We start from the raw sequence: 26,107 nt of genomic DNA on the forward strand, positions 1-26,107 counted from the left end.
TTATTAGCCTCCGGTTTACAAGAAAATTGTCCCAGCGTCATTTAACTTTGATAAACTAAAATGTGTATGCAATGCAACTTAGACCGTTCAACTGTATCCTTCCTTCCTTCAGTTTTAATGTTGGATAACAAAAGTTCAAGGTATTTAAAATAGTAACCAAATGCTCTTAACCGTTGTACCCAAAATTCTTACTTTATGTAAATTAAACTTTACCACTGATTAGAATAATAGTCTACTGAAGCATGTAGTTTGCATTGTGTCAGGTAGCATTTTTAGTATTCTGCTCATTGATTTCTTCCACATTAATGATAATAAATGACTTTTATCAGCAATACTCTAATATTAAATTATAACGTCACATTAAGACTATTAATACTGGTATTTTTTGCCATGAAGTTATAGTAACATTTAAGCACAAAATAATTATCGATCATTTAAACGATTATTCTTAAGCCGCAAATCTGGACGTTTTCCTCGGGTATGAACCTTTAGACTAGGTAGGTGTATGTAGTAAGACGAACATATGATTATATTCATTGGTATGTCTTGGTAACGCGTGCGGAATTGGTGTTACCGGTTTGTGGTTAGAATTATTGAAGCGACTGAACTTTGTTTATTCGTTTATAAATTATCTAATTATTTTGAAATATGGCAAAAAACACTTCTACCAGATGGAAAAAGGAAGAAATTGTTCAAGCTGTCGTAATAGCTGATTCCTTCAGCGATCATTTCACTCCATTTTCGAAAACATTGCCGCCTGTGAGTAATTTAAAAAAAAAATTGTAATTTATTTTATTAATAGCCCGTATACTAAATTTTAATGATGTGCCCCAGGTAATTTTATTTCCATAGATGTTTATTTTCATTGTTTTTAAATAAATGAATGCTGATAAGAATATTAGATACAGTGGAAATAGAATTCTAACAGACATAATTTTATAGGATCTCTTTCTGTTATGTATGTTTTGTCAAAATATGTAGGTTTCAAATAAACTTAATAATTAAATAATAACTTGGTTAATGAAAATTAACTTGTTTTTATTGAAACTGCAGAAAAGTGAAATCTCAAGTGCTTGTATAATTACCAGTATATTTTTTCCATTAATTTTTATTTTATTGAAAGGAAAGTCAAGGGCGAACCATCACAAGTTACACAAAACTGGAAGACAAAATGTTCTCTATTTAAAATATTTACAAATACTCTCTTCCAAAATGCATGGAAATTGTTATCAGAAGACCTTGCAGAGCTAGTTATTCAACTTCTGTAACAGAGAAGTTTAATAGCATGTGGTATTAATACTACTGACCTTCATAAGGTTAGGAAACCCTCTTAGTATTTAGTGGTTATTTGATCTATATTGTATTCATTCAGTATGTTCCTTCAGTAATTCTGAGCAATTACTTGATCAACATAAATTTTTTTCAGTACTTGTGCATTATCTGGCATACATATTACTGGTATTTTACAAAATTTTCTTATTGTTATGAATTTTAAGATTAGCGCTAATCTTAAAAGTAATTTTAAGTTATTTAAAAAAAAAAGTTATAAAATAATCATTCCATAATCATATTATATACTATTCATGTGGAGGCCAGAAAAAAAATAATTCATGCAAATTCATTTTTATTTAAATAATCAAAACATTACTGTTAGTTGAGGTTAGTGAGCATAGGTTATGTTTAGTTAGATTATGTTGTTTCTGTGTACTTGACGAGTTGTACGTATATCAACATAATCTAAAATAATATGTGTACTGGATATTGCATAAGTACCGTTTTTCATATTAAATATACCATAGTAGATATGCTTAGTATCAGAAAACACAAGATCTAAATGGCAGGTTTGGACAGCTGGTGACCCATTCAAAGTCAAAGTCCCTGCCATGTTATCAGTACTTTAGTCAAATAGCAGTCAGTTTTGTGATTTATGGCAACATGTACAGATGCTAATCTGTTCTGTGAAGAGAGGTTAGGATTAAGGTTAGAGTTTGTGGAGTGAGTAATAAATCTTTGTAAGTTGATTATCTGTCAAACATGTGACTAATAACGCAGAACATGTGATGTAGTTTTATAGTCATTATATTTCTGTTTTCTCTGTGTAGTGACTATACTTCCATTTAAACATAATTTCAGCCAATTACCTTAGAGATGGTAATAAGTATATATCTAATAAGTATATATCATATCTTGGTAATTTATCTCTAACACTTCTCCACAAAAGTTTTACCTTAATTCTAATCTCTCCAAAGAATATATTAGCATTTCATCTGATCTTGATACAAACAAAATTATAGCTTACTAGAGTACTGACAATGCGACACAGACTTTGACCTTGCACGGGTCACCCACTGTCCAAACGCGCTTTTTGACATTTAGATCTTTTGTTTTTCTGATCACTCCTAAGCATATCTACTATGGTATAATTAAATATGAACAAAATTTAAATTAATCAAGTAATTGCTCAGAATTACCAAAACCAACTTTGTTTATAACATCAACAAGGTTGATGTTATTTTCACATGGTTAGTAAAAATTTTGATTTGTGCAGTGATAAGTTTAAATGCCACCAGCAAGTATTCATTTGAAGAAAGACTTGTTGCTAGTGTTTGGTGCATGAGCATACAAATGCAAATGAAAACTCAAGTGACAGATTCCTTAAGTGTTTTGTCAAGGAAGCTTCATCAGTAGTAACACAAAATTGGGAAAAAAGGCTTTTCAGTGCTAGATTTAAACTATCTTGACATCCATTCAATCAGTTGTATTGGTCCGATATTGTTAAGGAATCCTGTGTAGTAATCTTCTCTTAAGCCAATCAGGAAAAGATCTTCAGAGCTAAGTATTCCCTGTTCAACACTTCAGAAAATAATGAAAAATGATTTTGGGTGTAAACCCTTTAAGCCTAATTGTGTTAATGTGTTTTCTGTCGGGGACATGACTTAAAGCGAACTTGAACTTGTTGCAAAGTTCTTCTATGACATTTTCCCAAAGTTCAATCTTAGAAACTAATTTTCTTCTCTGATGAGTGTGTCATTTATTGAAGCGTTAACAGCATTTCTTATCTTAATACACTTGAAAGTTATTTTATTCCTAAGATTTGATCGATTGCATAAAGTCAACTGTCATTTACCACATGTTGGAGCTCCAGCTTGTGATGCTAGTCAGTGAAGAGCTTTTTAGATGAACATTTTGAAGGTTGTTAAATTGGTAGGGGCTCTAAGATTCAGGGGTTGTCAACAAGTCCAGACTTAATAACCTGTGACATCTCCCTTTGGGGTATAATCAAAGAAAATGAAAATGATCAGTGATCTCCCATTTGCAACTAAGTAATGTTGGTGAGTAGAAAACTGCTACCAAACACATTTTTTCAATTTTGATTATTGAACATGGAAGAAAATTTCTAAATACACTTGACAACTAATAAAACTGTGCTTATAAGGGAGGTGTACATACAGAATTTAAAGTAAGTTTTATTTGAATATTAATTACAAAAACAATTATTGTTTATTTCTTTGTATGGAAAGTGATTTATTGTCATCTGTAGAATGTTATTCAAACTAAATTCTAAAACAATCTCTTCATTTTTTAAAGACAACTACCATAACAGTGATACAGTCATAAGAAGAAGCTGCATAATATTCTCCCAATCGTTCACTTGAAGAATACTTACTTGTTATTTAAAAATGATATGCATAAAAATTTTAATTATCGTAAAGCGCTATCACACTTCCTCAAGCTGTTCATAAATATTTTATTTCAAATTCATATACATATATAAATCTTCTTTTCAACTGCACAAAAAATTGGAATATGTAAAAACAATATCATTATTTTTACATTATCTTTAATGACAATGTCATTGTTAAAGACTCAAAAATAGTATAAGCAGTAGTGAAGAACGTCTCTTTTCTTATGAACAAATTAGAATTGAAGATATTTAAAGAGAAAAATTAAAAGTAAAAATTGAATATTTACTAATGGAAAAAAGTTAAATCAGCCTATTTAAGAGAATAACTTGTGAATTAAAGGAATATTGAAGATAGCTAAAGTATCTTTACATTTATATTATAACCCCATAGATTAATCATAACCCATTTACAGAAAGTAATTATGAAGGTTATTGTTATTTGTTGCTAATGTGTAACAAACAGATTACCTCTTTGCTTATGCTAATAATAAATTATAAATTGTATATTTCTACCTAATTGTAATAAATTGTGCATTTTTACAGTGTCTTATACCACTGGCCAACTGTCCTCTTTTGGAATATACTTTGAGTTGCCTTTCATCTGGTGGTGTTAATGAAGTGATTTTATTCTGTTCATCGTTTTCAGATCAGATCAAATCATTTATAAGGTTGGTAAATTGTTATTGTTTGTAATTTGATCAAATATATAAATCCTACATGTAGTATGCAAAGTATAACTGAAGTTAGTTAATGGGTGTGTGTGTGTTTGTGTGTGCGCGCGCACGTGTGTGTATTTATGTATATAAATAACTTGATCCACCAAGTACAGAATAAAATTAAGTAGGATGACAGGTACCTTTTCTTTTTTTTTCTCCATTGATTTCCCCGCCCCTTGGAGCCGGATTCATGACTAAACTTAAACTCAGCTCCAAGGGCTGCCATCACTTCAAACTAACTTTGAAGGGCCCGAGGCCCCACCCAGGCAACTGGGACTTGGTCTTCCTTGCTTGCCATGCCTCAATTGAAGGTATCCCAAAGGGTTCCTCTCACTGGGATTTTGGTGCCTTGCCTCTAATGAGGAATCTCAAAGGGATCCCTCACCAGGACTATGGTCTTACTTTAGCTAATAAAATTGAAAAGGAGATTAAAATCCCTATAAATCAACTGGATTTGTATACTGTTTCGGGCGAAAGTTATCTGATTGTTTTAGGAAAACTCGTCGGAACAAACGGAAAAATCTACTACTTCGGAATTAGTTAATTTTGTCGTAGCCTTTTTATTCCAGGATATACGATATCTTATCAATGCGCAAGAAGTAGGGTCGGTAAAAAATGTAAGTGTAACGACGGTTATCAAAAATGTTCTTTTAATGACAAACTCTCTACTGCCATCGGCCGAAATAGCCAGATGGATCAGTGGAAAATATAAAGTGGATTTAGATGAAAATGATACTTTTAATTTACTCATAGCGTTATCAATGCTGTTGGGTTTCGCCAAAGATTATAAAAAAATAATCATAACAATAGACAGGAGTTAGTGTTGAGACTTTCTGATAGCGATGTAAATGCGATACGGTTCCCGACCATAAATCTAGATAGAATTAACAGACATTGTGTGGGTTATTCCATATTTAAAGGTCGCACCTGAATATGAATTAGAACTAGCTAAGATGTAAGATCAAAATAAAGATGTGTGCATGGTGTTCAGAGCGTGGGAACTTCATGAAAATATAGTGGTTCCTCAAACAAATTCTTTTATATGGAAGGTGACAACTTTATCGCAAACAGATAAACCGCGCTATGTTATTGTAGGTTTTCAAATCAATAGGAAAGATAAGATAAGAAGGATGCGTCAGAATTTGATTCTTTTAACGTGAAAAATATTATTGTAATGATAAATTCAAATAAATACCTGTATGAAGATTTACAAGGGAATCAAACGTTGATGTATAGGATGTTTATTAATTTTCAAAAATCATATTATAAAAATATAGATTCGCCGTACACATTTTCCGAATACAAAAGCAAATACCCTTTATATGTGATTGATTGCTCACATCAAAATGAATCCTTAAAGATGTATGTAATTGATTTGAAAATTAAAGTTGGAGCGGAAGAGAATTTTAAGCCCAATACAGTCGCATATTGTTTATTAATTTACGATAACAGAGTCCCATACTCTCCTCCCTTGACGGGCACTGTCATAAAGCAATGTGGACTGATGTCTTTTATTACAGTCGCTTAATACTTTCACAACCTGTGTTTTCAGTAATTGCGAATCTGTAATAAGTTCTTGTTTACCAGCATATGGTATAAAGTGGCAAATTTAGCCATTACAACACCCTGAAATTACAAAAAATTTTATCTCAAATTTATGGGGGTAGTTTTTGTTAAATACTTTAAAAACTAATTTTACCTTTAAAGGACATAGTACTTTCATCTACAGCATTATGCAAGAATATGTTATAAAACAAGTGGCATTTACTCTGAATATGTTCTAATAGTGGCTTTATTAGAAACATCTTACCAGATGGAACACTTTTGTTAACATGATTGAAATGAAAATTCCAGAATATTCGTAGATATTTTGAATCTTAGGTTCAAATCCTAGTAAAGTTACTTTTATGTGGATTTGAAAACTAGATCGTGGATACCGGTGCTCTTTAGTGGTTGGGTTTAAATTAACCATACATCTCAGAAATGGTTGACCTGAGACTGTACAAGACTGCACTTCATTTACATTCGTACATATCATCCTCTGAAAAGCTTAACACAGTCGCCTCAGGGTGTCATGGCAGCGCAGTCTGCCCTCCCTAGCTCGTCCAAACTCGGACATCCCATTGGGGTCTCCTATGCCTCCTCAAAGAAAAAAATCATCTCTTCCGGTGATCGGAATGTTTCTCCACAGGAAAGCCACCCTTCCTGTCCCTATTATACCTGATCCAGACACGCATTTCGCTTGCCCTTCACAGTTATGCGTCCCCCCATGCACACCTTGAGGGTCCCCCATGCCATCATCAAGAAGCTTCGACCCACCCACTCTTGCGCGTGAGTAGGCCCGAACACCCTTGGTATAGAGGCTGCCTCCCTGGCCCCTACACGCATCACGATGGACTCGTACTTGTCCTCGATCCCCCACGCATTCCCATGACCCCTCATTACTTGTTGCGTCATGTCCCCCTCGGCGTCAGCGGTAGAGCACCGCATACAATATCCCCCCACTCCATGTCCATCGGTATATCCGGCATAGCATATTCCAACAACAACATGAGCAAAGACACATAATACAATCATAAATTCCTAACCTAACAAAGTACATTAACAACTACAAAAATAAAACACATTTTGACGCCTCTGGTGACATCGGGGGGGCCGTGTGCACATCAAGGGGGTTCCTCCTCCCTCTTCACTGTTAGTACGTGATGAGCCACTCTCTCTACCTCCCTCCATCCATTCTCACTCTGCAGCACGTGTCTGACAATGTTATTTGGTGGCCACTGGAATCTGACGTCTCTTGTTCTCCCACCTGACATAGTCTAACCAGGCTGTGTCAGCTGTCGCACAGTACCTGCAACCTGCTGTTCTCCTCCTCTTGAAGTGATGCAGATAGCTATCAAAGTCCCCATGGTCCGAAAGTAATGAGTGAGGCAGTATCCAACTTCACCATGCTTATGCCCCACCCAAACACTCACGTCCGGCATCAGATGCATAGTCCATCGTCCTACCTGGCTCGCCTCCCACCGTTGCTGCCAGATGGCCATGATATGCGCCCTTGCATTATCTTTGCTTACACCTAAAAAACCGCAAGCATTATTCCTCCACCAATAGGTCTATTGGCGGTGTTCCCACAATGACGCAGATCGCGTCGTAGGAGACCGTCCTGTAGGCACATGTCATCCACAGAAGCAACCTCCTATGAGTGGCCTCCAGCTTCCTCTTGTACTTCTGAACCGTCACTGCCCTTTTCCATGCAGGGGTCGCATACAATAGGACTGATGTCACGGTTGCAACTATGGAAGTAATACCTTACAGTGGTTCCAGAGGCTAAACAGAAAAAGAAGAGAGAACATTCGTAGAAACTCACGGCAACCAAAAACAGAAAAAATAGGCACATGACACATATTTATTACAAAAGTAATCTGTGATGTCAGGTTGCAAGTGGTGGTTTCAAAGAATATTTCTAGATTACACCTCTGATTTCTGAATGTGTTTTTTTAATCTAATTATCTCATGATTTTTCCTGGCCTTAGAATTTTAGATTCTAAAATTTATACATCTTCCATTGTAATATTTTTTACTATATATGATCCCTTTGGATTAGTTTCATTTTATACAATTATTGAGTTCAGATAGATAGTAATTGACTTCTCTTGCTAGATTCTTTGCCCATGATCAGTTTCCAAACATCATGATACTTGCTTACATTAGCCCCTGGGGTGCCTCAGTTAAGGATCATCCAGGTTAATCAAATCGGTTTGAATATATATATAGTTTGTGATTAAGGTTACATGTTTTAAGTTATTTAAAAATGTTGTAGTCTATAATGTCATCTTTAACCATTTCATGACCATTTTCATGACATTTGTATCTTGGTAAATTGCTAGTGCTGTTTTTTTTATTTTTTATTATAGCAAACGAGATTGGGGTGATATGGTTATAACAGTTGTAGTGTCGGAGGGTTGTCGTTCATTTGGTGATGCAATGCGTGATCTGGACACAAAGGCACTTATTCGTAGTGATTTTATTCTTGTAACTGGTTTTTTAGTTGCTAATCTGCCCTTTGAACATCTTTTAAAAAAACACAGGTAAAGTGACATCAATTCTTGGTAGGATTAGCATTTTAATGAAAGAGTTACATAATCAAAATTTACGTTGGAGATGGAATTGTTTTACATAAAAGTAACATTTTCTTTGAAATTGGACATAATAAATATTTCCCCACTGTTTTATAATTGTAAAACAGTGGGAGTGTCATGTATGAATTAAATTATTACTTAATTGAATTTGTATTTCAATTACCAAGGTGTTTTAAACATAAATATAATAATTTTGTGATAAAAATCTTTATTTTTTGAGCTTTTTATTTCAGTTTTTATTCCAATGTTATTTTAAATATAAATATAAATATTAAATATATTTATATTTTAAATATAAAGTATGCTAAAGACTATTTTTATAATATAATTTAAGTTTTATTCATTATATATCAGGTGTCCAAAACCACCCATCCACCCCTTTAAAAAATGACAAACACTAGTTTTCTTGAAAAATTCATGACTTTGGGTCTGCTCTATAGATTGTTGATAATATCAACATCTAATTTCCACTGGAAGTGAGTTATCCAGACTGGAAGTTCATTTTTTATAATACAACATTCATATTCTCACCACTGATTTGAATTTTATGTTGACAAATACATAAGTTATGTTTGAGACATTTTTTATCAAAATGCAATTTTTGGCCTCTAAAATGTTATCATTTAGTTACTATATTATTTAAATTGAGATATGTAGGTATTATGTTAAGATAAACTGAATATGAAATTTACCTATTCAGTCTTGATGATAAGAAAAGTTAAGATTCTTAAAGAATTTGAGATTCATTAACTGATGTTTTTTATTTCAAACTTTGTTTTCCTCTCTTCAGGCAGTCAGTTTCATAAAAAAATGAACAGTAAGGTGCAATCTTTTATTATTTCTGAAGGATTCGTTTTGAAAAATGAACTTCTGGTCTAGAAAACCCATCTTTGGTAGAAACCAGAAGTTGAAAATATCCTTATTTGAAAAACATATTCAGCTTAAGGCTAGACATCATTGCTGTTATGCTAAAATTTTTTTTTTTGAAGTTGAAAAAACCATAATGACATGGTATGAGGTCATCTTTAAAGGTCATTTAGAAGTCAAAAATGACTTTGATAAAAAATGCAAATGATAAAATATGTAAATTTCATTTGAGACTTACATATTTTCCAACATAGAATCCCAATCTGTTGTCAATGTTGCATGTTCTGTTTAAAAAAATGAACTCCGGTCTGCATAACTCATATCCGGTGGGAATCAGGAAGTTGATATCAGCATTCGATAGAGCATACCCAGTTTACTTAGTATGGAGCCATGAGTTTTTCAAGAAAACTGAATTTTGTTGTTTTTTTTAAGGGGGGACGGTTGGTTTTGGACACTCAATATATGTTTATTAAGTTTAAATATGTAATGTCTTGCTTTGATATACACATCCAGGTAATCTGAAGTACCTGCCTATTTGAAACAGTCAATCATTTCACCTTAATAAAATTACAGGAAAGTTATACAAAATAGTAAATAATAATATATGTTGTGTGTAATCTTCTGTCTTCTTTTAATTAAATGTATATTTTAAACAATTTTTATACTTTGTATGTAATATATTTATTAGTTATATTGTATGTATTTTATTCAGAATTGTAGTAATGCTGTTGTGTGAATTTATTGATAACTAAATAGCTATTTTATTTACTTTTGTGTAATAGTGTGAAAAATTGTCTTACTTTATAAACCTAATTTTGTTTAGTTTAAACTTTGGGTTAAATCACTAATGATCTTGTGATGCACCTTAGTCAGCTCTGGAAAGTTCTGGTTTGAATCCTAATAAAGCTTGGTATTTTTTCATTCACTAAATAATAATTAATTTCATATTTATGTGCTGAAGTTTTCAATTTTGTTTAAAAAAAATATATATATATCTGATGTGGACTCTACATGACTTCCTTGTATGCCTATTAAATTACATATACACATTTGTTTAAAATGAAAAGTACATAAAATTTTATTTAATAACTTCTGATTTAAAAAAAATTTTTTTATTGTTATTATTGAATTATTATTTATTGTAAAACTTTATTTACGATCAGAGGTTAATAATTATTAATAAATCAATATATTTAAATTTAAAAAAAGGAGATGAAGTCTAATTTGAACCAATGTGCCTTCCCTTGATCCAAGTATTTCATTAATTAAAATTTTATTTGGCTATAACTCTGGAACCAATGAAAATAAGTACCACTTATGATATATCGTTGAATAGCTCTCAATGAGGGCTTAATATATGTGTACAAGTTATGTACACAACACAACAAGTGTTACAACTTATACACAACTTGTGTACAAGTTGTGTATCTTAATATATGTGTACAATGAGGAGGGCTTAATATATGTGTACAAGTTATATTAGTATGAGTTATATGCAGTTAAGAACAAGTCCAAAATCCAAATTTCTTTTGGATTTTGGACTTTTTGGACACTTTTGGTTCGGTCAATTGAAATGAAAAGGAGAGGTGCACAACTAGATGTTACAGCAGTCCATAATCCAAAATTTCAGCATCCTACAGGTAATCGTTTTTGAGTTATATGAGATACATATGTACGTACAGATGTCATGTCAAAACTAGTCAAAATGGATATTTCCGTTGAAATCTGAACACCAACATTTTTCACGAACACAATACTTCCTTTACTTTGTGCAAGGAAGTAAAAATGATTATCAAAAACTTTGTTTATAATTGTAGTATATTATTAACAATGTTTACCTTTGAAATGGCCTCATATATATGCCAATATTTCATAGGAAAAGTGGTGCAAAAATTTGTTGCTATACATTATCTATCACTGTCCATACATTTATTTTACAGATGGTATCTGTGATGAATTTGTAGGGTTGAGTATCGCCTATACTTCACTGGGCTTGGCATAGTGATATTTGATTGAGTAGAGATGACTGTATTTTCTTCCCTAATCAAAATTTTTTATTCATAAAATAAAAAGTTGTTTCATTGGTACCTTTAAATAACTTTCTATTTAAGTTTATGTTTTTATTTCAGCAGATGAAAATTACATTTATGTTTAACTTTGAATAGAAAGTTTTAACACTATTTCTAATGAGATTCACTAAATTATTAGTAATGGTGGTTGATCAGATTAATAGCATTTTTCTGATTTTTATTAATTAATAGATAAAAATTAATTTTCAACAAGGTGAATTACAAAATTGTGGCAATGGTGCATAAAAACGTTTTTGAAAATGTTTGTTAAGGCCATGTCTTAAGAGGAGGAAGGGACTTCGACTGACAGTTATATGCAATTTCAATATTTTATTTAATATGAGGTTGATCGAATTAAAAATTAACTTCAATAAACCTATTTATTTGATTCTTAAAATTTAAAATTTTGCAGTGAATTCAGAAAATTAGATCAGCCTGGTCAAAGTATTGCAATGACATTGTTATATAAAGATGGTGGTAGAAGAGAAAGTAGTTCAGATGAAGTTACTTTTGCTATGGATTCTAAAAGTAACCAAATTCTTTGGATTAACAAGCATTCGTCTAAATCAGCTAAAATGAAAATCCCTATGGTAATGTATTTTTCTTTTTGTTACTGTATTTTTTTGTTATTGATCTGCAAATAGTTTAATTACCATAACATATTTAATGAAAGTAGGGTAAATGTTGATATTATACTGTTATTGTTAATTCTTTATTACTCTAATGAATTATGAGTTTTTTAAAAAAGATTTTGTGAAAAAAAACTATAATATAATGAATTATTTTTCAATTTGATAAACTGTAATTACCATACTAATAAAATACACATGAATATAACGATTCTTGTTTTAAAGCATTTATCTACAGAATGAGTGTTTTAATACACTTGGGAAAATGTTTATTGAAAGGATAATATAATTTTAGTAATTCACAAGTCAACGTAAAATTTGAAACTGAAAAAGGAGTAGGTGTACTATGTAGTATTTTGTATGCTGGATCTGCATATGTATTCCGAAACAAACCACCACAACGTTCTTAAGTTAAGATTGAATGACGGTGTGGGAAAGATTGAATGGTGTGGGACTAACACTTGCCCCAGATAAGACGGAGCTGGTAGCAATCAATGTGGCAAAGAAACGATCAATTCTGAGTCATCTTGGAGAGTGGAAGAATAGTGTTGAGGCCGGAAATTAAGTACCTCGGCATATGGATAGACACTGGCTAAGATTTGGAATACAAGCCTTAGAGGCGGCTAAAAAATCTGAACGGACTGCGAAGCTAATTGCCAGCCTCGTAGCAAATAGTGGTGGACCGACCCTGCATTGAAGGAGGTTACTTGTGGGAGTGATGTATGCCACACTGCTATACAGGGCTGAGCTTTATGGGCTGGAGTAACTAGGTATGCAAAATATCTAGGTAAGGTAGAGGGGATCCATAGACGATGTTGTTTAAAATTCATAGCTGTTTACAAAACTGTCTCTAAGGAGGCAGCTGAAGTTTTTGCGGGTGCAGTGCCAATTGACTTAGTTATATTGTAGAGGAGGAGACTTTAGGAGCAAAGGCCTTTACCACATGGAGACAGGAAGAGCATGTCATCCCAAACAGAAGAAGAATTAATGGAGGTGTGGTAGGGGCGATGGGACTGAGATACTAAAGGTCGGTGGACCTACCACCTCATTAGTGACATCAGCAGTTGGTATCACCCCTGGCTCATTAGGATACAGTTTAACACAGTTCCTGGTGGGCCATTGTGGTTACAGGGCACATCTGTACAAATATGCCCCAGACCACACAGATCGCTGCCCTGACTGTGACAAGGAGGAGACTCCCTTTCATATGCACTTCTGCTGTCAGCATTTTGATGAGAAATGCCCCCGCATTCCTCATCACTGAAGGGTGTTGAAGAATGGAGAGCGGTTGAAAACTACGTTAAAAAGGTAATTGATAGATTACATACGTACGAGGAGACCCATCACAGAATGAGACATCAGAGAGTGCCAGACAGGCTCACAGCTGAGCACTTAGAGGGGCTCCTGAGCATATAGGGGTCGTCTCTGCGCAATGAGGTTGTGGGCACTCCGCATACCGGCATCTGACGACATGATTTCCCCCCTTTCAGATGCAGTGCTCTCCATGAGCGATCTCAGAAAGGGGGAAAGAAAAAAGTTACAACCACTTAAATTTATTTATGCCACAAACAATAAAATTAAGTTGGTACATCTGTATGTTTGCTTATTGACATCTGAGTTATATTGTGATGCATGCTGTAGTCCTATATTTGATACATAACAGTCAAATGATATTTCATGTCAAGTAAGACATGTCGGTGAGTCAAGTAATGAGTAATTCAATGTGATGAAAGTTTCTTCAGTATGGGTTCAGCTCTTGATATGACATGCTGTGTTCTTTAGTTGTATTAGTGGTTTTATCATACATGTATTATAAAGATTGTTTCATAAGCGATGCCATAAATTTAGTGAAAGATTTTTATGACAGAACAACTTTTGGTATTACTTTATTGAATATCAATGTTTGTTAAGTTCCATGTTTCGCGCTGTGTTTTATTGTACTTGATGGTGAAAGGATTTTATGAAATATTTTAAGTAATTAAGTATTTATTAATTAAAACTTAATTATTTTTATAATTAAGTATTTCTGTAATATTTCATTTTACTACATTTTTAATTTTACAATGAATAATAATTGGGCTTGTAAAATTTCTCCATATATTTTTTGTTACATTTGCAAAGAATTCACCATAAAACGTCAACAAAAACCAGTATCAAATCTGCTGAAAACTGCTTACAAACATTATTTCGACTGTCCCTTGGGAAACCAAGATAAATCCTGGACTCCACAATGTAACATGCATCTAGTGCTACATTAAACTAACCCCTCAGTTATTAAAAGGAAAAAAAGAGCATTTGCCTTGGCATACGTATGATTTGGCAAGAGCCTGCTAACCATTATGATAACTGCTATATTTGCTTAACAAATGTTACTGGTTTCAATTCAAACAATAAAAGCAGTTTTGTATACTCAAATGTTCGTTCAGCTATGAGACCAGTACTTCACGATGTTGATTTACCGATTCTGATTATTCCAACTACTTGGAAAGAAATTCTGATTCCCCGGAAGGCTCAGCCCATTAATTCCCAACTTCAATAGATATTAATTACATTCCAGAAGAATAATTACTAAAACTCATCTCATCACACAAGCAGAACTGAGCGACCTAATTTGTGAGTTGTATTTGTCGAAACAACATGTAGAATTCTTAGGTTCAGGTCTTAAAGAATGGAATTTATTAATCAAAGGTACTAAAATTTCAGTATATAGAAATTGAAACGAAAATTTTCTGAAGTACTTTAGAAGAGATGGTTTAATTTGTTCCTGCCATAATGTTAGGGCACTAATGTCTGAACTGGACATTGAATATGTTAATTCATGATCAGCATTTATTTATAGATTCATCAATACTGGGTCCATAGTGGATCTCACTTGCTGTGCTGGGGTTGGCTGTGCAGATTTCTGACTGGAGGGTTTCAAAAGAATTTATGGGCAGTGATCACTAGCCTTTATTGATGATAATATCTTGCAGCGGCCATGATGGAGGTGCGCTGCCAGTGTTTCAGGGTTGGAGTGTTAGGGACCGCTTTTGCAGAGGTCCTACCATGGCTGAGGAAAAGGCTACTCACCTGGCTGTATGTTTAGAAGAGGCTTGTGCGTGTTTACCACAGAAGTATAGTAGATCGGGACACCCACTCGCTTACTGGTGGACTTAGGACATCCTCTTGTTAAAGCTCATAGGACTAGAAACGTGGATGTTATGTGGCGGGTGTCTTCCCCTACGGGGTTGGGATGGACTCAGGACATCACCAAGGAAAGACAGAAATGTCACATGGTGAGGAGGCGGATGACCAGGGAGTACCTGCACTCTCGAGCCATGTATGCGATGCAATACAGGGAGTGCAGGAAAGAGCTCGCAGGATTTAATCGTCAGTCAAAAGCTAAGGCATGATATAAACAGTTTATATCAGAGGTGAATTCAGATCCATGGGGAAGACCATACAGGGTGCTTGTTAGGAGAACACTGAGACATAAAGTGCCTGTAACTAGAGATGTACAAGCACAGCTTATAATAGAAGGGCTTTTCCCTCGTGGAGAAGAATTAGAGGCTGATGTTCTGGAAGAAACGGAACCTTCGCCCCCTTCATTGCTGATGAGCTTGCTGTGATGATAACCTGAATGCCAGTGGACAAGGTGCCAGGTCCAGACTGGCTGCCAAATTTAGTAGTTAAGGTGTGGCTTGGGTAGACCCAGATATATTTTTGGAAGTTTTTAATATGTGCCTTTCTGAAGGCGTTTCTCCAATAGGATGGAAGAAACAGTGGCTGGTACTAGTCCCCAAGCCAGAGAGGGACCTGGCACTTCCCTTCTTATACCGGTCACTTGCTGTGATCAGATCGTTAGCCAAAGTTTGGGAACAAATGATCCAGTAGTGGATTTTGGGGGTGGTGGAAGAGGTGGACAGGCTCTCTGCCAGCCAATTTGGTTTTCACAGGGGAAGGTCTGCCTATGGCTAGAGTGTGCAAGACGGCAGAGAGACTAAAACTGGTGGTGGCAGGATGTGTTTAGGTGATGCTGGATGTGACGAATGCATTTAATAGCATTCCTCACATTATGCGCTCCTTAGAGACTGGAGACTCATGGTGTCCTGTAGTATCTGTGTAGGATATTCTAGTCATACCTTACAGGACGTAAGATGGTATAACAGGTCCAGAACGGACTGGTCAAATGTGGTCTTGATAGGGGAATGCCACAGTGGTCAGCCCTTGGACGGACCCTCTGGGACCTGGCATACAACATGTTCCGTGTTGTCCTTCTGGGAGTCATGCTTTATGGATATGCTGATGACCTGGCAATGGTGATTGATGCCCTCACACGGAGGAAGGCTGTCACTAAGATACATGACTTTTATTTGGCAGGGGTAATCACTGCTGTTAAAAGAAGGCCTACTTTGACACTTAGTTAGAGTGTAAGAAGATTGCTATGAGATCTGCTATTAAGTATCTTGGAGTCTGGGATAGACTCCAGATTTTTGGAGTTCATACCATTGAGGCAAGTGATAAGGCTGATAGGATGTTGCAGCTGATTCAGGCCTTCTGCCAAATAAAAATACCCTTCTGGGGGTGCTTTCCGACTTGGAAGGTGGTTTTGGTGAGGGTGCTCTTAAAATCAGGAAAAGATCCGAGTGAGGTCAGCAGTTATCGACCCATCAGCCTCTTGCCGGTAATCGGTAAGTTGCTCGAAAGGTTGGTTGTGGAACGGCTCTGGGAAAACATCGGTATGAACGATATTGTAAATCGAGGCCAATATGGCTTCATGAAAGGGGTTGGCACCGAGAATTGCATCTTAAATGCTTTTGCCGAGGTGGATAGTGCCGACTGTATTGGTTGGTTTGCTTGGCATTTCTCCCCCCCCCAACCACACCATTCGGTCGCCCTAAAGCATAAGATCGAATGTCTGTACCACAAAAAGCTACTGAGCCTCGAAACAGTTTAGCAACAAGTGTCTTAAGTAACTCCTAGAGTTTACCTAACAGCATGAGCGGACTAAGCGCGGTGTCATACACCACCGGCTTACGTGTCCCCACAGCTCATTTTTCATATATTTACTAAATTGGGTAAGTTCTGTTCTCTATGAGTTGAAACGCCGCAATGTTCCCATAGCCCTGGAGGCCGTGGTACGTGACTAATTGTCTAACCCTAATGCTCTGTTTAAGGATGCGCACCTAGTTGTGGAAAAATCAGTCTCCAGGGGAAGCCTGCAGGGTTCCATTCTTGGTTCCTTGCTATGGAACCTGGTATTCGGATTTCTGGGACTGACCTTCCCACAGGTCACGGCCCAGACTTGTGCCAATGACTCTCTCCTGTTTGTGGTAATTCACGACCACAGCTAGAAGACTGAGCGCAAGCGGCTTTGTCAACCGTACGGAGTTGGATGGACATGCAAAATTTAAAGATTTATTTACCCAAGACGAAGTTTATGCTTCTCAAGGGTGCAGATAAATTATCGTACATTCGTAACCCCCATATTAAGTATAAAGGCTGTGTAATCGGCCGAGTTCGAGTTCATAAGTACCTAGGTATTTTGTTTGATGAGAAGGTGCTGTTTAGCAACCACATTAGGCAAGTAGCGGCGGACGCCGTCTCTGTGATGCACAAACTTAGGAGGATTGCTCGGAAGGATTACGGGCTGTTGGGCCATCATTTGTACATGGTGTATCGAGGTGTCTTCGAAAGTATGACCATTTATGCTGCGTTCGTTTGGGCGCATAGATTGGAAAGAAATCTAACACTTATTCAAAATTTAAGGAGTGCTCAGCGCAGAGCCTTAATCGTATGCACTGGTGTGTTTAAAACAACCTCCTATGAGGCTACCACCGTATTGGGAAAGGCTGTCCCAATCGATTTAGTGGTGAAAGTTCGGGCGGCCATCTGGGATTTGCGAAGAGGTAGGAAGGGCGAGATATTTGGGATGTAGTTTCGAGTTAGGCCTATACCGGAGCGGAACGATGTTCGCAATGCACCGGTTCAAAATTTCGAACAGTTGCTCATCTCCCGCCTGCGGAGGAGGCTTTACAGCCTTGCGATCGAACACTGCACAGCATGAGCAATGGCTTTGGCCGGTAACATAACTTAGCGAGCTGTCAGGGGCTGCGTTGCAATTCGCCCATAGATTCTTGCCAACATTTGAGTTTGGCTTCCTTGGTAACATGAACGTACTCATTACGGGCGCGCCGGTAGATCCGCTGACCTCAGCGCGCACGTCATCAACGATAATCCCCGTTAGGGAACGACGCTGGTATCTTCTCCTAGCGAACCTAACTCTTGCGCGCAGCTCGCTCAGGTCAGAGGACCACCCTTTTTCCCGGGTTTCCGCCGGTGTCTAACAGACGGCTCCCCGGAGGCGGAGGTCATGACAGGTCCAGGCTGTCGCAGATCAGCGGACTGGCTACTATCCAAGGGTCCGTTCATTGGCCTAGGCCGCCGTAGGACCCTATCACAGCCAATCTCGATGGCCCGGCCGAGTTTTACAGCCATCAATTCCACCTCCTCCCTGTGTTCCATGCGCCATTCCAACCCCTGTAAGGCAGCCGCACACTCGCGCCGTAGTTTATTCTTATCCAGGCCTCTTAGGTTATAGCGACCTGAATCTGGATCTCTTAGACCGCCTCCGTAAGCGATCTCATAGGTTATAAGCTTATGATCACTCACACTGGCTCCGGGCTAGACAGTCCAACTACTTGTACTTCTAAGTAGGTGACCCGTCACCAAGGTGACGTTGATGACCTCTTTCCCCCCAGTTCGGAAGAGAAAGTCGGCGGTTGTTCTGCCTCGGTAAGCAAGTAGAGGTTCCTGAATTGTACGAACTGTGCGAGATCAGCGTTCTGGAGTCAGTGAGTGGTGAACTCCAGGTGGAAGACTTGGCGTTAACGTCCAGAGCAACCAGCACTCTGATGTCTGGGAGACCGCCCAGGATCTGTCCCAAATTCGCCAGCAAGTCGTCGATACTATTGTAGTCGATACTAAGTAGTCGTACTAATGTCGGGATACATGCAACCTGGAAGTATCCCGACATTAGTACGACTTCAAGCATACCCCTCGTGACTCGCACGACGGTGTATTGCTTATCAGAAAACTGGGGGGCACCTAGAAGACACCCAAAGAAACCGAGCTGACAACAATCGCAGAGAGCGGCTGTCCTCCACGAGATTGAATAACATCAACTCCGTGGAAGCCGACCACCCTATCCCCGACCACGTACGGCTCCTGGACCAAGAGTTCCTCGAGCTTGTACTCCTCAAGGATCCTCATGGCTTCATTGGTGGCCGCCCGGGAATGATGCATGTTTAACTGCCCCAGGCGCAAGCGTTTGATATGGTGACGACCATCCTGGAAAGCTTCCCCCAATTCGGCCATCGCCATACGGCGTATTATTCACGATTTTCGACCGAGCTATGTCGTGCGATCTACATTGCTTGTCCCCAACCCGGTGTCCGGCATGAAATCCTATTACCAAAGCACAGGGAGCGCAATTCGCGGATGCTGTCTTATTAGAGCAGTCAGCTGCCCTGTGCCCAGCAAGGGTGCAATGACCACACATCTCCGACTGTGCTCTACAGCGGAGAGAGGTGTGACCAATGCTCTGACATTTGAAGCACCGGGGTACTTCTATATGGTCGACAACCCTGCATAAGGTCTACCCAAGGAACAGCCGACCACCGGCCACCAAGACCTGCCCAATCTTTGGTAAGGTCTCAATTATCCAGTGGCTGTTTGGGGCCTCTTTCCACTCTAATTGCCGGACCACTTTGGTCCTCTTGGGAAAGTTCTCGACAGCCATATCCAACACAGGATTTTGGCTGTGTATGGCCCTTAGGATTTCAGGCTCCTCTACTCTTGTTGCCCTCAGCAAATTGTAGACCAATATTTGCGACCTCGGCTGGGCTAGCAACTGAGCCTTCAGATCATTCTTAAGAATATTGGCCTCCAGCCTGCTGCTCATTTACAACCTCCAGCACAACGCTATTGCCCCTTGTTTTCGTGACCTGGGAAATCTGGAACTTTTCTTTCCTTGAGTCCAGGACCTTTTTCAGGGTTAGCTCCGTCATTGCAGACAAAGCCCCCAGACCAAGTGGGATCAAGACCAACTTGACAGTGGGCCTCTTAATTTTTGCAGCCGGAGCCTTGACTGGCAGCGGTGGACTAAGCCGCTTAGGCCCAGGGGTGGCAGTTACTGTGGCAAAGGAGATTGGCTTCTTAACCTTCTCCTCCACCTGTTTAATAGTTTACAAGTTCACCAAGGGTTTCACCCGTCACTGGCTTGAAACTGCTGACTCCCTCCACCACCTGGTCAAACTTGCCCAAGAGCCTTGACACAACTGTATCAAGGGCCCGGTTGGCACCCTGGAGGCTTTCACACTTTAAAGCCAGTTCACCAACCATCAAACTACAATTGGATAAGTAAGAGTTGACTAACTGTCGAGCTTCCACCGTAATTCAAGACTTCTTCTTTGAGGAGAATTTAGTCCATGCAGACCGCATCTCCTCGATCCTCCCCAAACCATCAGCCCCAGAGCCAGATCTCTATATAGAAGGCTTCGCCCCCAAGACCTCTGGCTTAGAATCGACCATCACATCACTGTTCTTCACCACCCTTACTTCATGAGGAGGCGCCCTTTGGACTGGTTTTGCCCTCCGCAGCTTCGCTCTCCCTGCACAGTTCTACCTACCATTTTCTCCGCACTGCTTGATATAGAGGTTTCAGCAGGATTTTTAGTGCAATAGTCAGAAGTGGAGTTTTAGTCAGTAGTGCGCAGGAACACATGCACACCTGATAACATTGCGGAACATGTTAGCGAGTCCAACACTGCCTAGGCATTCATAAATAGCATTACTCAAAAAAAAAAAAAAAAAATGCCAAAAAGAAATAATTTTATCCCAGGAAAGGAAAATATTGTCAATATTCTCTTTGTTGAAGCAGATTGTATTATTTTACCACCTCTACACATAAAATTAGGCCAATGAAGAATTTTGTAAAAGCATTAGATAAAGATGGAGACAGCTTTAAATATGTAGGTGAGGGTTTTTCACATCTAAGTGAAGCCAGATTAAAAGAGGGAATATTCATTGGGCCACAAATAAGAAAATTAATAAAATATATTTATAATATAACAAACTGAATCCTAAAGAACTAGTTGCATGGAAGAAGAAAAGAAGTCAAAGATTTGTTACTGGTTTTCTTGGAAACAAAAAAGGTGAAAACCATGATCAGCTTTATAAATGAACTCTTAGTGAAATACAAAAATTTAGGCTGCAGAATGTCATTGAAAATTCATTTTTTACATTCTCATTTGGACTTTTTCTGCGTGAACTTGGGTGACATCAGCAACAAACAAGGAAAAAGGTTACACCAAGATGTGTTGTAGATGGAACAGTGTTATCAAGGCAAATGAATCTATAATGAATGACTACTGCTGGATGACAAAAAGAGAAGACTTCACTGAACACAAAAGGAAACTAAGAAAAAATAAATAAAATAAACGTTAATTTCTGCAAAATAAAGGTTGGATTTTTATCATAATTACTATTTTTGTATTTTATTATTTAAGCAGTTTCTCAACATTTTAAAGGGTCATAACTAAAAATCTGAGGGTAATGAAGAAGAACTGATTTCATTTTAAGATTCAGCATAAAAATATAATTCGCCAACTTTTATCTCAGTTCCAAATTTTTTTTTTGTTGACTTGTGGATCAATAAAAAGACTGGTAATAGGATGTTTTGTAATTATCAGTTTCTTGCATATGTACTATCACTGTTGATAGTTGATGTAATTTATTTTCATTGTTTAATTATATCAGTATTTTTTTATTTATTTGATTTTTAATTGTTTCAGGAAATAATATTGAATTATAGTCAAGTTAATATATGTCATGGACTGCTGAATACAAAAGTCTATATTTGTTCTTCAAGTGTGCCACCTCTATTTTCAGACAATTTTGATTTTGAAACTGCAGATGATTTTATTCGAGGGTTGCTTATGAATGAAGAAATATTAGCTAGTACATTATATTGCCACTTTTTACCATGCCAAAATTATGCTGCTACTGTTTCAAACTGGGTTGATTATCAGACAGTTACGTAAGTTAATCTTTTCTTTTCTTTTGTTTTTAATAGTAAAGAAGTGGGCTGCTGGATTTAAGCATGGTTGTCCATCCATTCAAGATGGTGAATGCTCAGAACACCTAAAAACACCATCAACATCATGTGGTGCTCATAGAATACCTGGAAAAAGACAGGACCATTATTGGGGAGTATTACACTTCATTACAGATCAATTGAAGGATGTTGTTCAGGCTAAACTCCCACATATGGCCAAAAAGAGATAGCTCTTTCACCATGATAATGCACCTGCATACATATCTCAGGTTGTTGCTGTAAAAGTTTGTGACCTACACATGAGTTCTTCCACATGCATTTTCTTCATCAAATTTGGCTCCCAGTTACTTCCTTTTACCAAACTTGAAGAAATGGCTTGTTGGATGAAGATTAGAGACCAAAGCTGAGACTCCCACTTATTTTGCAGTGTTAGAAAAATCTCATTATACTGGAAAACACATTAAAAAGTAGGAAAGTTTTGAATAGAAATGGTTGGGGATAATCTCTCCCTCTCAGATATATTAATGGGAGGTAGTGGATTAGTTGTTGAAATATGTGATAGTATATGTGATATACTACAATAAAGCATCATTGTAATGCTGATTTAATGCTTTTTCGTGGTTTAAAATGTAGAAAACCAAAATAATAATTTATTTTTTCATTGCAGATATTTTAGGGTTGATTATAATTATTAGCTTTTTTCCATTTAGGTACAAACAAGTTTCTCTAATTTGTTTTTTCATATTTCACTTTATATGTATAAGCTAATTTATAAGTTATTTTTTATACTCATATTTTTTTAGAAATTTTACATTTTGTAATAGCAGGAAGAATAATGAAATGTACATGTTTGTTAAAAATTTGCAGCTGTTGATTATAATATATCAGATTTAGCCAGAAGTTCTTTTTGAGTGTACTGTACCCGACCTGGCCATTTAATTGTTTCCTGCTGATTGATCTGATATACAAATATTTACCAGGTTATGCAGGTACTTTGGCAGCTCATTCTATGTGTAAAAATAAAGAAAAATGTACAATATTAACATAGATAACAATATCGCTTTGTTAACGAATTACAACTGGTGAAAAATTTCACCCAGATTTCATCTCCAGTAAATGAAGCCATACAGAAATTCTTGGGACATAAAAATGTAAGTTAATTTGATGGTTTCATATGAAATTCAATCTGACAAATTGAAAAAAAATGAGTCCTAGAACTGTAACTTATCTAGGTTTTTTTATAAAACTGGTGAAAAACACAAAAAAACACTTATTTTCATTTGACTTTTAATAACTTTATTAAATTGTCAATAAACAAATAAAACTCTTTAATAAAACTTGTAGGAAATTTAATTCTCAACACAATAGTATAAATAAAGTAAACAGAAAGCGAATAACAGTCAAGTAAAATGGACTTTTATTTAGAGCAATATAAAGCTAAATTTAACCAAACTTTGGCAATGAGCAGCCAGAGTATCTGCATAACCTGGTAAATCATCCTCTGTATAGTAATAATAATAATAATAATAATAATAATAATAATATATTTTTCAAACTAGGAATGCAGTTTTTAAGGCAAGCAATACAATACCATTTAGAATATACAACAGAGTTACAAATTAGACATAGCTTATGAATTATATAAATACTTCTGCTGACCTACAACAGTTTGTACTCATAGCTTCTAATTGAACTATAATAGACTCACAAGAGTAACTATAGTTTTCTAATTTAAAACTGTGATGCAGTAATTTATGATGAAATAATAATTTTTGTGATTAAATAGTAGTTTGGAAAATTAGGTACTCGTTGAGGACAAGAGTCCTGTTTTAGGAGTTACCATCTTGTGTTAGGAGTTATGATTAAAACATTGAAGATTACTAAAGATATATAAATGAGGACAAAAGTGGATGAGTAGAAATTTAACAATTGCTGTAAATTATAGAAATATTAAAGAGAGGAAAGAATCATTCAGTTTGTCATTAAAAATCAAAAGGTGATTCACGAAAGCCATAAGATTTATGCTTCCCTAGGATAACTTGTCAATTTTAGTCACGATTGAATCAAAAAATAACTCAATGTTTTCATACTGAATGAGCCAGCGCTCGAGAGAAATTCTGAACTAATTTAAACCTATCCTTCACACAATTTAGCAAAAAATTATAAACCTTTGGTACCATATAAGTGATAAATCTACGATATCACTTCTTCTGGGGTCTAGGAAGTACAAAATTACCCTTACTTTGTCAAATAGTCTATATTTAAGAGCCTTATCTCCACTCCTAAGAAAGAAAAGTTTGTCTCTTAAACAAGTATAAATGCTTCAAAGGGAGCAAGTTCAAGATACAAAATTATGATGTGGACACCACATGAGTTCCTTGTACAACTATTAAATTACATGTACACATTTAAAAAAATTAAAAGTACATCAAATTTTATTTCATTAATAACTTATTGAATTCTAATTTATCATAAAGATTTTTTTGCAATCAGAGGTTAATAATTATTAATAAATCAAACATGAACTTTATTTACACAATTAACGTTATTACAGTTTGTATACATTAACTGTAAATAATTAACTTTTAACATCATTTTGCGTATGTGTATGTTAATGATGAATTAAATAGGGCAATGAAGTGTATCGAACGAGTACTGCAATAGAACTTTACTCGATGAGAGTATATTCAAAACTGAATAATTATTCTGTACACTTGGTACAGGATGTAGCTACATTGCATTCCATCATATGGTAGATTTCTAAATATTGAGTGATATGAAGCACACATAGCTTATGGAGTGCAATGCGTCAGGATTTTACTGTAACATAACTTCCTCATTCGCAAATAAAACACTGAGGGGTTTATTAATCAGGCACAGGTGTGTTTTCCTATAAATATTTCAATATACAATACCATAATAACAATTACAATTAATATACAATATAATATTATTACCCACATCGATACATCACCTCTGACCATATTATCTTTCCTAGCCATCGACAAATTGTTTAAGTTTATTCCTTTTAATTCTAATGTCTTAAGATCTGTTATTGATAATTCAGAGTGTTGCACTTTGTCCATATTCAGTTTATTTATTTATTTACATTAATAAATTTAGGATACTATAACTTTTAATCATATACTGTAGTGGGCTATCCTTATACAATATTTGACTATTATTTGAATTTATTGAATAAATCCCGTGTTTTCCTTTAGTTACACTTTATTTTTCATTTACAATCGTCAACCTTTCCAAAAATAATACAATTCTAAATTGTAATTTTCAATTAATATTAAATAATCAGATGTTTCACAAACTCTATTGCATATACACATATGCAATAATGCATATTAAATTTACATGTATACATTTTTAAAAGTACATAAAATTTTATTTCACTAATAACTTGTGAATTTTTTAATTTTATTTATTTTATTTTTATTATTGAATAATTATTTATTGTTAAATTTTTTTTAAAATCACGGGTTAATAATTATTAATAAATCAATATATTTAATTTTAAAAAAAAATGTTAAAAAAGTAAAAAACGAGATGAAGTCTGATTCGAAACGATGTGATCCCCCTTATAGATCCAAATATTTCATTAATTAAAATTTCATTTGGCTATAACTCTGGAACCAATGAAAATAAATACCACTTATGATAGATGTATCATTGAAAAGCTATCATAAGGGCTTATTACTGCAGCTAAGAAAAAGTCCAAAATTCATTTTTTATTTATTTTTGGCTTTGTTGGACACTTTTGGTTCAGTCAATTGCAATGAAAAGGGCAGGTGCACAACTAGATGTTACAACAGTCCTAAATCCAAACTTTCAACATACTGTGGCTAATCGTTTTTAAGTTATGTGAGATACGGACAGACATCACGCTGAAACTAG

The 26,107-nt window shown here is 35.9% G+C and overlaps 1 protein-coding gene across 1 annotated transcript in view; it reads left to right on the plus strand.

Annotated features, from left to right (window-relative positions):
• The first annotated feature begins 458 nt into the window (after positions 1-458).
• Positions 459-26,107, plus strand: part of eIF2Bepsilon (eukaryotic translation initiation factor 2B subunit epsilon) — an 80,275-nt gene continuing 54,626 nt past the window's right edge. The window contains exons 1-5 of the mRNA XM_075357192.1: positions 459-759; positions 4,229-4,353; positions 8,316-8,489; positions 11,889-12,066; positions 21,939-22,183. Of these exons, the coding sequence (XP_075213307.1) occupies positions 649-759; positions 4,229-4,353; positions 8,316-8,489; positions 11,889-12,066; positions 21,939-22,183 (833 nt within the window). The 5' untranslated portion in view covers positions 459-648. The remainder of the gene's footprint in view (positions 760-4,228; positions 4,354-8,315; positions 8,490-11,888; positions 12,067-21,938; positions 22,184-26,107) is intronic.

The sequence above is a fragment of the Lycorma delicatula genome, chromosome 2 (genome assembly GCF_047948215.1).
Source record: "Lycorma delicatula isolate Av1 chromosome 2, ASM4794821v1, whole genome shotgun sequence".
NCBI lineage: Eukaryota > Metazoa > Arthropoda > Insecta > Hemiptera > Fulgoridae > Lycorma > Lycorma delicatula.